The sequence below is a fragment of the Mirounga angustirostris genome, unplaced genomic scaffold, assembly GCF_029215605.1.
Source record: "Mirounga angustirostris isolate CCGP_5_RB_7025 unplaced genomic scaffold, mMirAng1.0.hap1 SCAF_7, whole genome shotgun sequence".
Classification (NCBI taxonomy): Eukaryota; Metazoa; Chordata; class Mammalia; order Carnivora; family Phocidae; genus Mirounga; species Mirounga angustirostris.
The window spans coordinates 59,733,683-59,747,515 of NW_026991715.1; the positions used below are offsets into that span (position 1 = coordinate 59,733,683).

At 39.2% G+C, this 13,833-nt stretch overlaps 1 protein-coding gene across 10 annotated transcripts in view; it reads right to left on the minus strand.

Annotated features, from left to right (window-relative positions):
• AP3B1 (adaptor related protein complex 3 subunit beta 1) overlaps nucleotides 1-10,385 on the minus strand; it is a 321,148-nt gene extending 310,763 nt beyond the window's left edge. For 5 of the 10 annotated variants that reach the window (XM_054512544.2, XM_064596279.1, XM_064596277.1 and 2 more), the window contains exon 1: nucleotides 10,108-10,384. In XM_054512544.2, the coding sequence (XP_054368519.1) occupies nucleotides 10,108-10,235 (128 nt within the window). In that variant the 5' untranslated portion in view covers nucleotides 10,236-10,384. Of the gene's footprint in view, nucleotides 1-10,107 lie in introns of all 10 variants that reach the window. The other 5 variants (XM_064596275.1, XM_064596274.1, XM_045896979.3 and 2 more) reach the window with 2 other exon arrangements.
• Between the last annotated feature and the right edge of the window lie 3,448 nt (nucleotides 10,386-13,833).

Genomic DNA, 13,833 nt, shown 5'->3' on the forward strand with positions numbered 1-13,833 from the left:
TCCCAAATATACATCTCTAATCTGAAACCTCCCAACTCATTCATCAACTACCCATTTACTATCTCCACTTGAACACCTAATAAGCATCTCAAACATAACATGCTCAAGCTCTTGATTCCTCTTCCCTTTAAAAACTTCCTCTTCACACATCTGGATTTTAGTTAACACCCAATCCCAAACTTACAGCTGTTTAGGCAAAAAACCTTGTGTCCATCCTTGATATCTTTTCTTTCACATGCCACACCCAAATCATCAGCAAATCTTGTTGGTTCTGCCTTCCAAATATATCCTGAATTTAACCCCTTCTGGATTACTCCAACAGTCTTCTTGCCATCTCCCTGCCCTAGATCTGGAGTCTATTCCCAGCTCAGGAAGCAAAGCAATCCATTTAAAACCTAAGTCAGATCACCTCACTTCTATGTTCAAAACCTTCCAATACCTTCTCTTCTCACTCAGAGTAAAATCAAAGTCCTTACAATGATTTACAAAGCCCTATGCAATCTGGTCCCTTACCTCTCTGACCTCCTCACCTACCAACTTCCCCCTTCTTCATTCACTCTACTCCAGCCATACTGGCCTGTCTGTTGATCCTCACACAGGTCAGAAATTTTCCTACTTCAGGGTCCCAGCATTGCTATTTCTTCTGACTGAATACTCTCCCCAAGACAGCTGCATGTCACTTGCTCATTTCCTTCAGGTATGCGTTCCATTAACAAATTCTCAAGGGTACATTTTCCTGACCCTGATATTTCAAACTCCAATCCAGTCTCCATCCTAACCCTTTGTCCTCTTTCCCGGCTTTATTTTTCTCAACGGCACTCCTTATGATCAAATGATTAACTATATACTGACTTCTTTATTGACTGTCTTCCTTCCACTAAAATATATGCTCCATGAAAGCAGGCATTTTGTCCACTACTTAATCCCCAGCATCAAAAACTGTGCCTAGCATACAGAAGGCATTCATATTTGTTAAATCTATAATATCATATTTGCAAATTCTATAGTTTTTTAAAGTTATTGAATAAACACTGGAAATGTGCAAGCAGGTCCCAAGCACCCCACAGACCTTTTTGAAGCAGGAAATACAGCTGGTACACAACGGGCACTTAACAGGTACTGAATGACTTCTAAATGCCCATAATGCTCAAAACCCTCCACTGGCTGCTTCTCTGACTCAAAATAAAATCCAAAGGCCCTACAAAATCTGGCCCCTCACCTTCCAATCTGTTCCTTACCTCTTTGCCCTCATAGTACTAACTTCCCCTTAATCCTTCATGACCACATTCTTAATCCAGGCTTTAAGAAATTTTGAGAGGAGCACCTGGGTGGCTCAGGCGTTCAGCGTCTGCCTTCGGCTCAGGTCATGATCCCAGGGTCCCAGGGTCCTGGGATCGAGCCCACATCGGGCTCCCTGCTCCGCGGGGTGCCTGCTTCTCCCTCTCCCACTCCCCCTGCTTGTGTTCCCTCTCTCGCTGTGTCTCTCTCTGTCAAATAAGTAAGTAAAATCTTTAAAAAAAAATTTTTTTTTTTGAGAAAATCCATTCCTAGAGCAAAGCTGGGTGATGTGTAGCTCTGCCAACCCATGATTTTGGAACTAGCATTATTCATGCATCTCTCCCTTGTCCAGCTGCCATGCCAACTCACTCAACTGAAAGATTAAAGACACTGGCCTTCTAATTAGATCAGATCCTATCAGCAATACAAATAATCAGCCCATCAATAGCAGACAATGACTATAAATTGTTCATTTCTGTATATCTATGAACTCTTTCCAACTGATAAGCTAAATAAGTCTTCCCTAAATATATAAACCAATGAACGTTATTCATAATAATATGAAATAAAGGAAAATCATTTCCTTCCTGATTATTCTACTTTGGGTGCTTCACTTTAAATTCTGAATTTGGACTACAGGCAATTTGTTTTTGTCAGTAGTTCATTTGTATACACAACTACAATACTGTCAAATTATTTTACTATAATACATTTGTCATTCCATGATCATTTGTAACTTTTCATGCAGTAAAAAAGAACATTTCAACCAACCATCTGTCTCCTTTTTTTGTTTGTTTTAATCATTCGTTCTAGTAATGTTGCTCTAAATTCTAAATACTTTTTAGAAATAGGGGCGCCTGTCTGGCTCAGTCGGTAGAACATCCAATTCTTGATCCCCAAGTTGGGAAAGAGTTTACTTAAAACAAACAAACAAAAACCTGCCTAGAAATATGTCACATCTTGGGATTTAATTCTAAGGACTGAAATTTAAGTATTCCAGATTTTCTCCTTGGATTTCACCAGATCAATGATCTTAACATACTCTGTAGCAAAAGATGAATATTTCTTGGCTGAACATTTATTAAGGTAAATTGTAAAAGTCAGAAATGACTCCTCCAAGAAGAAATGCAAGCTAAACAATAAAATGGAACACTTTTATAATCTGTTGGAAAGCAGGAATCTGCTTACAGGCAGTATTTCATCATTTTGTTCTATGTTCTTACTTGATTTGAAGTCTATTTCAAAAAATTAAATTGTAAGAACCCTACTGTACCACTGAAGTGACAATCCTTAAGTAGTTGGCCTTTTATAAAACTGGAAATCTTATTTATGTAAAGATAAAAACAACCAGCTCATCTAGCTGGGAATGCGCTGAAGATACCATTATACAGTTTCTTCTTTCATTAATAGCCATCTTGGAACACATGGAATTAACTAAGTCAAAGATCAATAAAATACTGAAATTGCCTGGAATTTTATGTGCCCTTTATAAACAACAACAAAAATGGATCCAACTTACATATATAACATGGCAAACACGTTGTTAAAGGCAGTAACATATTTGGACATTTGAAGGACAACAATATGCTACAGAAATCATAAGTGGAGTGTATTTTCATACTTGCAACCCTGGACTTATGAGCACAAGAGAATTTACAATGAGAAGCCTGTGCCTCTTCATAATATGCTAATAGCTCAGAGCTCCAACACTTTCAGCATCTCAAACTAAAATGTTTGACATTTCAAAATTCCAGCATTTCCATTTTCTTCAGAAAAGCATTGTTTACGTAAGTGAAGGCTTAAAATAAATACCTTTTGGGAGGGATAGCACACTGAAAAGTTGAGAATTATTACACAATTTAATATTAACTATACACTGATAATACTATTAGTTCATTTTTAGACTTATCTCACCAACTAAATTCTAAGTTTCTTAAAGGCAAGATCAAGGTCTTATAATCGCTTTGTATTTTTGTGCTGAAAATACAGAAGAATCAACTACATATATGGAATAATCCCAAATCCGCAAATAAATATGTCTTTGAACAGTCAGAAGAGAGACTTAAAAAATTCTGACTGTAAAGTTCACTCAACACTTCCATGACATTTCCAAGTCAATTAACCCTAACACAGTAAAGATTCAAGTAATGCCATGAAGAAAATGGCTATTCTGGAACTAAAGACAATTAAGTCAGGGTGATGCAATAACACATCAATATTGTATAATACAGTAAGGATACCAGACAAGGTTTTCCTTCCATATATGGTCCAATGAATCAGTCACACTTTATTTTTTTACACTACACTAGTTACAGAGACAATAAATATCAGTAGAATCTGAATCATTCGACTGAGTAAAGGCCATGAAAATATTAAGAAAAATTATAGGGGCACCTGGGTGGCTGAGTCAGCTGGGTGTCCAACTCTCGATTTCAGCTCAGGTCATGACCTCAAGGTCACGAGATCGAGCTCCACATCAGGCTCTGAGCTGGGCATGGGATTCTCTCTCTCCCTCACCTCCCTCCCCCTGCCCTTGCTCTCTCTCACTCTCTCTTAAAAAGAAAAAAAAGAAGAAAAATTATAAGCCAAATACTTTGCTCATAAATTATTCCTTCACATGGGGGCAACTGGGTGGCTCAGTTGGTTGAGCCTCCAACTCTTTATTTTGGTTCACATCATAATCTCAGGGTCGTGAGATGGAGCCCCACATCAGGCTCTACACTGGGCTCAGGCTCCCTGCTGGACATGGAGTCTGCTTAAGATTCTCTCTCTCCTTCTACCCCTCATCCCACCTCCCACAGACCCTCTCTTGGTAAAAAAAAAAAAAAAAGAAAGAAAAGAAAAGAAAGAAAAAATATTTCTTCACATGAATTATACTATCTAATAAAAGCTGAGTTTATGAAATAGATTCTTTTTTTTTTTTTTAAATAAGCTCCTTGCCCAGCATGGAGCCCAACTTGGGGCTCAAACTCACAACTATGGGATCAAGACCTGAGCTGAGATCAAGATGTCTGGCGTTCAACTGCCTGCCACCCAGGCGCCCCAAATAGATTCTTTTATACAATATTCAACAAATATTCATTTAGAAACTACATAACCTGAAAATACAGGGTGACTGAGATAAAATTATCAATGAGAAATACTAGGACAAGTGAAAAGAAAGTAGAGCAAGCTTTGAACAACAGTAACTATAAAAATGCATTAAATGAAAAATAACAAAAATATAGTATAAACCCGAATTAAAATTAATAAATATAAATAAAAAATGGAAACTCACACAAAAAAGTTTGGAACCTCTTATGAGATACAATGACTATTTTAAGCATGTCCAAAATAATAGGTTACTACTTATAAAGCACTGACATCTGGAACTGGTTTATCTAAACTCAAGAACATCCTTTAAAAAGGTTACTCTCATTCAACTGCCCTTCCATGAGACCCCAAGTGGCAGACATAAAGTCAGATTTGCTATAATTACATAGAAAACACAGACCCATGTAATCTGCCTACAAGACTCCACTGAGAAACACTGATACAAAAGGTTAAAGGGTTATATGTAATTTTCGTGGCTGATGTTGTTGACAATAAATAAAACTTAAGTTAAAAAAAATAAGCTAGGCTTCATTAATGCAATACAAATACACTGATGTAGCACTGACTACATCATACTACATGACCTAGTACGACTACAGGAATACATTGCAGCCCCTAGCTTGGGTCTAAATCAGTTCTGTGACTCTAAAAAAAATGCAAAGCCCACCCCAATTTCAGCAGAAACTAAAAATGCTACCTTTCAAAGTGGTTGAGGAGGTACTGCATTGCTAAGTTACTGGTTGCTAAGGTCACCTTTTATTGTTAAACCTTTTATTGTTAATGGCCTCTTTTCAGCCTTCATTCTAATTATCCTCATTATGCAACTCCTAACATAGTTGACCATTTCCTCTTACTATCCTCTTAGCTCCCCGCCCCCCCCCCCGCCCTTTTTTTTAACCTTCCTCTGGTGTCCCACCCCTCTGAGCACTGTCTCTTTCCCTAGTTCTTCCATTCAACCTTAAATGTCAGTGTTCTCTCAGGTTTTGTCTGAACTGCCTTCTTTTTCTAAACAAGAGAAGTTCTCCCGGGGCAAGGGGATGGAGGGGTCATTTGCCCATTCCCATGCTTTAATTACTGCCTACAGTTCTAAATATCTATGCCCAAATCTGTCTCATCCGAACATGCATTTTCTTTTGCAACTCTGAGGAACTCCCCCCGTCCTCCACCTGGCAAAAAACTCAGGCTTTAAGACCTAAAATGTCACCACCTTGGTGAAGCTTCCACCAGTTTTTCCAGTGTTAGAAATCGCTTTCAACTCTGCCATCTTATGAGAACCTCACAAAATAGGCAAGTATCATAATCTTTCTAGAAAAGAGGACACTGAAGTTTGAAGAGATCAAGCAACTTGAACAAGGAAACATTACTACAAGTGGAAAACAGGAACTTAAACTGAGGTTGTCTCACTCCAGGTCCAATGCTCTTTCTAAAACACCATAATACTCTCAAAAGAAAGGAGATTTGGAAATTTAGTAGTTTTACTATTGTTAAGAAAAATTAGTTTCCTCTGCTTCTTTCTAGAAACTGTTTAAATTACTAAAATTATTTTTAATTACACATAGAGCCAAATTGGTTAAGATAAAAGAATTTCTTTAAGACAAAACAGGAAAATAATTTAGAAAAAAACTAAAAGCAATAAAAATTGACAATTGCAAAAGAAAGGAATACAAAGAAAAGTAACTCTTTACTAAATGAAAAATCTGAAAATCTTGAAGCAAATAATCAAATACACAAATAGTCTTGATTAACCAATAAATGATGTACAGGATCTGCTTTTCTAAAGTAACGTACAACTCCCTGATTCTGGTTTTATTTAAAGGGAGAAAGGAACAACGACGGTTGATAAATAAGATTAAATTCAGAAAACAAAATCATCGATAATCCCATCATGGGGAAGTATTAAGGCATCCTTGAGATGGTCAATGAAGGATCAAAGGACATAAAGCTTTAGGACAAGAGGCCAAAGAGCAGAATCGAGGAAGAAGTCAGAGAGCTGGAAATCAACACTTTGCAGCCATTTTGGTTAAGAATGGTTCAGGAGAGGGATATCTGGGTGGCTCAGGCAGTTAAAGGGCCAACTCTTGATTTCAGCTTAGGTCCTGATCTCAGGGTCCAGGGATCAAGCCCTGCATTGGGCTCTGAGCTCAGCAGGGTGTCTGCTTGGGGATTCTCTCGCTCTCGCTCTCACCCTCTGCCCCTCCCCCTGCTCACACTCCCTCTGAAATAAATAAATAAGTCTTAAAAAAAAAAAAAAGAAAGAAAAGAATGGTTCAGGAGATTCATCAGTGGTTGTTATATATCTAGGAGTTGATAAATTTAATAAGGAGCAAGACATCTGCACGGCCTCAAAGTGTCCCCCATGGAATGATTACTGGGGAAAAAATCATGGACAACACCTTAACAGAACACCTTTAGATGCAAGTCTGAGAAAGCCACATCACTAGAGTAGTAAACATAAATTAAGAGGAAACACCAGCAAATCCAAAGTGATTAACATGCTGTAAAATAATTGGCTTGTATTCTTCAAAGGTGCCACGGTAGTGAAAAACAAAGGTTAAGGGGGCACCTGGGTGGCTCAGTCACTTGAACAACCAACTCCTGATTTCAGCTCAGGTCAATCTCAGAGTCATGGGACTGAGCCCTGCATCAGGCTCCCTACGCAGCAGGGAGTCTGCTGCTCCCTCTACCACTACACCCCACTCATGCTCTTTCTCTCTCTCTAATAAATAAATAAAATATTTAAAAAAAAGAAAACAAAGATTTCAGATTAAAGGAGATTAAAAGAGATACAACAACCATATCAAGTACAGGATCCTGGACTGGATGCTGTACTAGATGGAAAAAAAAAACAAAACAAAACACTAAAAATAAATTATTTACTGGGACGAATGACAACACTGAATTAAAGACTACAAATTGTACTGATATTAAATTTCCTGAATATAATGGTACTGCAGTAATGTAAGAAAATATCAGTTCTTAAAAAATACATACCAAGGTATTAAGAGGAAAAAGATAGGATGTATAGAACCTATTCTCCAATGGATCAGAAAACATAATACAAATGTGTATGTGTCTGTGAGTATATGGAGAAAGCAAGCAATGTAGCAAAAAAATTTTTAACTGATGAATGTGCAAGTAGTTCTTTGTACTATTCTTGCAACTTTTTTGGAAATCTGAAACTATCTCAAAGTCAACCATCAAAAATTAGAACAGAGCTGGTGGATGAATGCATGGAGGGAGTCAAAAGGTCTAACTTCCAGTTATAAAACAAGTCATGGGATGCCCTGTACAGCATGGTGACTACAGTCAGTAACACCGTATTATATAGTTAAAAGTTGCTGAGAGTAAATCTTAAAAGTCCTCACCACAAGAAAAAAAATTATAACTAGGTATGGTGACAGATGTTAACTAGACTTATTGTGTTGATCATTTCTGAATATGTACAAATATCAAATCACTGTATTATATACCTGAAACTAATATAATGTTACATGTCAAGTATACCTCAATTTAAAAAATGACAGCAGAGAAACAGGGTAAGCTTTTTCTTACATAGATTTTGTCATTTGGTTTTTTTTAAAAAAGTCAAGAAATATCATGATTTTATAAAAGAATGTAAACTCAAGAGAGATTAAAAAACCACTTCCAGGTGTCTCCTTGCTCCTATACAATCCCACTAGGTTTCAGTTCAGTGTCCAAAATGTTTCTAATTCCTGGAAGCTTCCAGGTAACATACTGTCTACAGCTACTTTTCAAAGTTTTAAACTTTTAATGAGTTGTGTGCATTCTCTAATAAAAGCGCCATAAATTTCATCAAGTAGTAAGTAGCATATCCAAGTGTTTGAGAAAATGGGCTTTCAGATTAGAATGTCTGTGTTCGGGCGCCTGGGTGGCTCAGTCGGTTGAGCCACTGCCTTCGGCTCAGGTCATGATCCCAGGGTCCTGGGATCGAGTCCCACATCGGGCTCCCTGCTCTGCGGGGAGCCTGCTTTTCCCTCTCCCACTCCCCCTGCTTGTGTTCCCTCTCTCGCTGTGTCTCTCTCTGTCAAATAAATAAATATAATCTTAAAAAAAAAAAAAAAAAAAAAAAGAACGTCTGTGTTCAAGTTCAAAGAGTGCAGTGTTGTAGCTTTGCGATCTTGGACAAGTTAACCACTTGTGCTCCAACTTCTTCATCTGCAAAGTACAATCAGATAAGCGTCTGGTAACAAGCCACTGACCTTGAGAGGAGAACTGAATGAGATAATAAATGTAAAATAGTGTGCACAAATGCACAAGCACTCCGTAAGTGTTAGCTATTTTTATTTTAAATCCAACCTGATTGGTCACCTCAACAGCACTGGTCTTAGTCAAAGCCATACATCTTTCTCCAAACCAGGCCCAAATCTGACAGAATAGGAAATCAGAAACTCCAAGAGGAAAACATCTTAGATGTTAACAAACCATAAAAGTAAATTAATTGTAAGTAAATCACATGCAAAACGGACTGAGGCAGACTTACAACAGGGTAATTCAGCAGCTGAAAATTTTGCTAATAGAAGTGTAAAGCTGCAACAAGCTTTCTACTAGAACAATCCATCATCTAAATGCACTGAATGAAAAATGAAATTAGTGATCTTACCTGAGAACAAGGGGGGGGGGGGAGCAGAAAATTGTATTCCACATGCTGTATATAAGATTTCAGTCAGCTTAATACAATCAAAATTTAAACCCAAAGTCAACTATTAGCAACTTTGCAGACTGCCCGATCTTATTAGTAAAGCTTAAATTAAATTTTAATTATACTCTTCTAACACCTGCAAAGCCATCAGCACAGCTACTTTCACTTAATTCAGCATGAATCTAGTGACAGCCTATTATGTGACCCACCATAGTCTAATAATGAGACATTAAAAATAAGAGAAATGTAAAAATGATTACAATAAAATATAAAGTTACCAGAATTCTGTAAGTTTAAAACCCCTCCCACCAAAAAGCTTGGGGAGGGTTTCTCTCCATTTTTCGATGGTCCTTAAATATTTTTACTTTTAAAAAACTACACACTGTTTAGTATTTTTTAAAATTCACGTTATTTAATTTGTAAAACTTTAGAACTTATTCACAGTCACACTCTAAATATTCTCTACTCAAATGCTTATTACTGTGTTTGGAATTGAGGTTTTTTTCTCTGTAATGCAAAGGATATTATCCAAGAACATGAATGTTCGTATAAATGGTTTGTCCATTCATAAAGCGCCTAAAACACCTCCATGCTCCTACACTCCACGGTCAGGGAATAGTTTCCCATAAGCAACAATCACTCTAACGCGCCCTTTTAACTCCCCCAAACACCTCCTCTTTCACCATAACACGCGCAATTCTCCAAGTTTGATCTAGGCAAATGTTAAATAAGCTAGAAGTGTTTGTTCACAACTCAGACTCCTGTGCCCCAGCCCCGACCAACCCAATCAGAGTCTTTACGAATGAGACCTGAACCTCTCCAACAGTTCTTTTCTCACTAAAGTTTGAAAACTACGAGAAACCGCCCCCCCCACCCATCCACCCCAGACTCTCCAACGACTCCCGCCACTCCCAAAAGACCCAACCCCACCCCCCAGCGGGAAACGTTACCGCCCGGCCCCGCAACGGTCCCAGGGCGACCTCACCCTTCCCCCGGGAGCCCAAGCCCGGTGCCCGCGCCTCCGGGGTCTCCAGCTCCTCAGTCCCGTCCCCAAACCCCCAAACCTTTCTCCTCACTTCTTCAAATCGCTGCTAAAGAGGCCGAAGGCGCCGGAGGGGGAAATGGTTGAAGTCGCCTCCTGACCCAGTTCCGTCGCCTCCCCTCCTCCTGACTGCTCATTGTAAACGAAGCTGTTGCTGGACATGGCTGCGGTGCCGGCTGGGGTCCGGTTGGTCCTGCCGAGGGTTCTCTCCGAAGGGCTACAGTGCCGAGAACCAGGAACAAAACTACTTCTCGAGCGGCGGGGCGCGCGCAGGCGCTTCCGGACTCGTCACGGCTCCCCAAGCCGACCTGGCGGCCCACCCCCTGCGCATGCCCAGTGCGCAGGCTGACCGGAGCCCACCGTCGGCCTCTCCAGGGCCTGACTGGATTTCCCTTCTCCGGGTTTTTGACGTGGCTGAGAGGCTCTGAGCCAGGCTGTGCGGAAGGGAGGTCGTGAAGGAGCCGGGCCTCTCGGCTCTTAAAGGTTGTTTTGGAGAGAAATAACCCCTTGTGTCTGTTTTGATCCCTGAAGAAGGCTTCCCGAGCCCGGACACTTTTACTTGACTCTTGCTGTAAACCAGTAGCATTCGGATTTCTTCTGAAATGCCATTTAACACACCGGATCAAGTTTCCCAAAGCCATGACGATCGCTTTTCCTTTTGTGGGCCGGTTTCTACTCTTCTTCCTCCGGCGCGTGTTGCCTTACTTTCACAACCGCCCCACGAAGCCCTCTCCCAGATCTCTCCACTTTAAGGAAACCTCTCCAGACTGTGCCTTTGGAGATCCACTTATAAGTGTTCATTCCTGTGAAAGCTTTGAATTAAAATCCAGGAGCCAGCAGTTACCCGGAGCTAAAGGAGTTCTTCCCACTGGCCTCTGGCTACCACAAATAAAATAGAGCCACATCAGGTGCCTGGAGTAGTGTCTCTTCTGGACACGTCTTTACTTCTTTCTTTCTCACTGTTAGGGATGTTGCACTGAATGTTGCCTGGCCCCACAGTAGCACTTGGTAAAGCCTTTTTGCAGGCATAATTTCCCCCAGGCTGCCGGCTCAGAGAAATTTCAGAGTCTTCCCTATCTTTCCCTATTCTTTCCCCCTCTGGGCAGGCATTGAAACCCGGAGACCCAGAGGCCAGAAGCTGTCATAAGTCCAGTGAAACACAAATTGGGGGCCCAGCCCCTTAGGAGGAGGGTGGAGCCTGTTCAAGGATCAACCCCTCAAAAGGCCACGCAGAAATTCATGAAATACCATTGCACCCCTCTTAAAATAACCAAAATCTGGAACACTAAAACACTAAATGTGATACAATAGGAACTCTCACTCATTACTGGTAGGAATGCAAAGTGGTACAGCCATTTGGAAGACAATTTGTCAGTTTCTTACAAAATTAAAGTTATTCCTAGCATACAATCCTGCAGTAACACCCCTTGGCATTTACCTAAAGGGGAAAAATATACCCACCCAAAAACTTGTACATGGGTGTTTATAAAAGCATTATTCATAACCACCAAAACTTGGAAGCATCCAAAATGCCCTTCAGTAGGTGAAAGAATAAGTAAACTGTGGTCCATCCAGACAATAATATTATTCAGTGCTAAAAAGAAAGGAGGTATCAAGACATGAGAAGACATAGGGGAAACTTAAGTGCACATTACTAGGTAAGAGAAGCAAATCTGAAAAGGCTACATACCAGATGATTCCAAACGTACAACATTTTGGAAAAAGCAAACTATGGAGACAGTGAAAACATCAGTGGTTGCCAGGGGTGGGAGAGGGAAGAGGAGGGGTGAATAAGCAGAGCAAGGAGGAATTTTCAGGGCAATGAAAAACCCTGTACCATACCATTATAATAGATACATTTGTCATTATACATTTGTCCACACCCAGAGAATGTACAACACCAAGAGTAAACCCAAATGTAAACTGTGGACTTTGGGTGATAATGATGTGTCAATGTAGGTTCATCAATGGTAACAAGTGTACCACTTTGGTGGAGGATGTTGATAATGGGGAAGGCTATGCCTGTGTGGGGGTAGGGAGTACATGCGAAATCTCTGTACTTTCCTCTCAGTTTTGCTGTGAACCTAAAAGTGCTCAAAATAAAAAAAAACAGTCTTATTTTAACAAATGAAAATAAATTTTAAAAATAAAGGCTACACTGTTACTGTGTAAATAACCATGACCATGACTGAGTCTTTAGTTGAAGAGGAGAGAACATCCACCCAACTTCATAGTCAGGACAAAACTTAACAGGTTTTTATTTCAGCTGTTAAAATACCCCTCCAGAGATGCAATGATGAAATATGTTATATGTCAATATTGATGATATTGATCAATTTATGTAACTGTACCTATTGCTGATTATTCATGATGATGATAATGATGATAATCATAGGTATACTTAATAGATGGCTTATTATGTACTAAGCACAGAAGTGCTTGAGAACACTTCCCGCCAAAAGATTCTAATACTATATTCTAGAAATATAAAACTAGTAACTACATAGTTTGAGATCTGTTTCCTGTCTCTTCAGAATTCAAAAACCTTTTATATAGTCATGAAGTTTTTGACAGAGGATAAAGGTCATACTTCTAACCAGAAGAAACAACAGCTCTAACAGAACCAAAGGATTATTCTTTGATGCCTGTTACCAAGACAAAACCAGATTTTCTGTTTTCTACCAGCATAAACAGTATTTCAGGATTATTGTTGAGTAGGCTATGTTTTTTTCAAAAATGATTTTTCCCCTAACATTTAACGAAATTTTTATTGAATTCTCTCATTTCAGTTCTATTCAACTAAATTCTCATGACAATAGGTGTTAAGTTTGGTGCATATATTTTCTTTTTTTTTTTTTTTAAGGTTTTATTTATTTATTTGACAGAGAGAGACACAGCGAGAGAGGGAACACAAGCAGGGGGAGCGGGAGAGGGAGAAGCAGGCTTCCCGCCGAGCAGGGAGCCCGATGTGGGGCTCGATGTGGGGCTCGATCCCAGGACCCTGGGATCATGACCTGAGCCGAAGGCAGACGCTTAACGACTGAGCCACCCAGGAGCCCCTGGTGCATATATTTTCAAACTTGTTTTCTAAGCATAGAAAAACAAATTATATATGTGTATATTTTGCCAAATGTCAACTTCAACCATAATGCGATTTTGTATCTTAATTTTTTCTTATTATGTATAATATATTAATGTATATATTATAATGTATAATTATATTAATATATATACATACACATTGTGTATATACATATTGTGTATATTTTCTCTTAATATATTATGTATAATATATTTGTATCTTAATTTTTTCTCTTGATATATTATGGAAATCTTTCCATACTGATACATACAGCTACCTCATTGTTTTAAACAATAACATAATATTCATTTTATAAGCGTACCTTCATTTATTTAATCAGCAGCCTATACAACAACTTCGTCCATACATGTTATTTGCACAGTAGCATCAATATTTCCAGAAGTTAAGGGCGCCTGGGTGGCTCAGTCATTAAGTGTCTGCCTTCAGCTCAGGTCATAATCCCAGGGTCCTGGGATCGAGCCCCACATCCAGCTCCCTGCTCTGCGGGAAGCCTGCTTTTCCCTCTCCCACTCCCCCTGCTTGTGTTCCCTCTCTTGCTTTATCTCTCTCTGTCAAATAAATAAAATATTTAAAAATATATATATTTCCAGAAGTTAAGAATCTACAAGTCCATAGATCTACAAGTTAGATTAAATGACATGCACACTTAAACTTTAA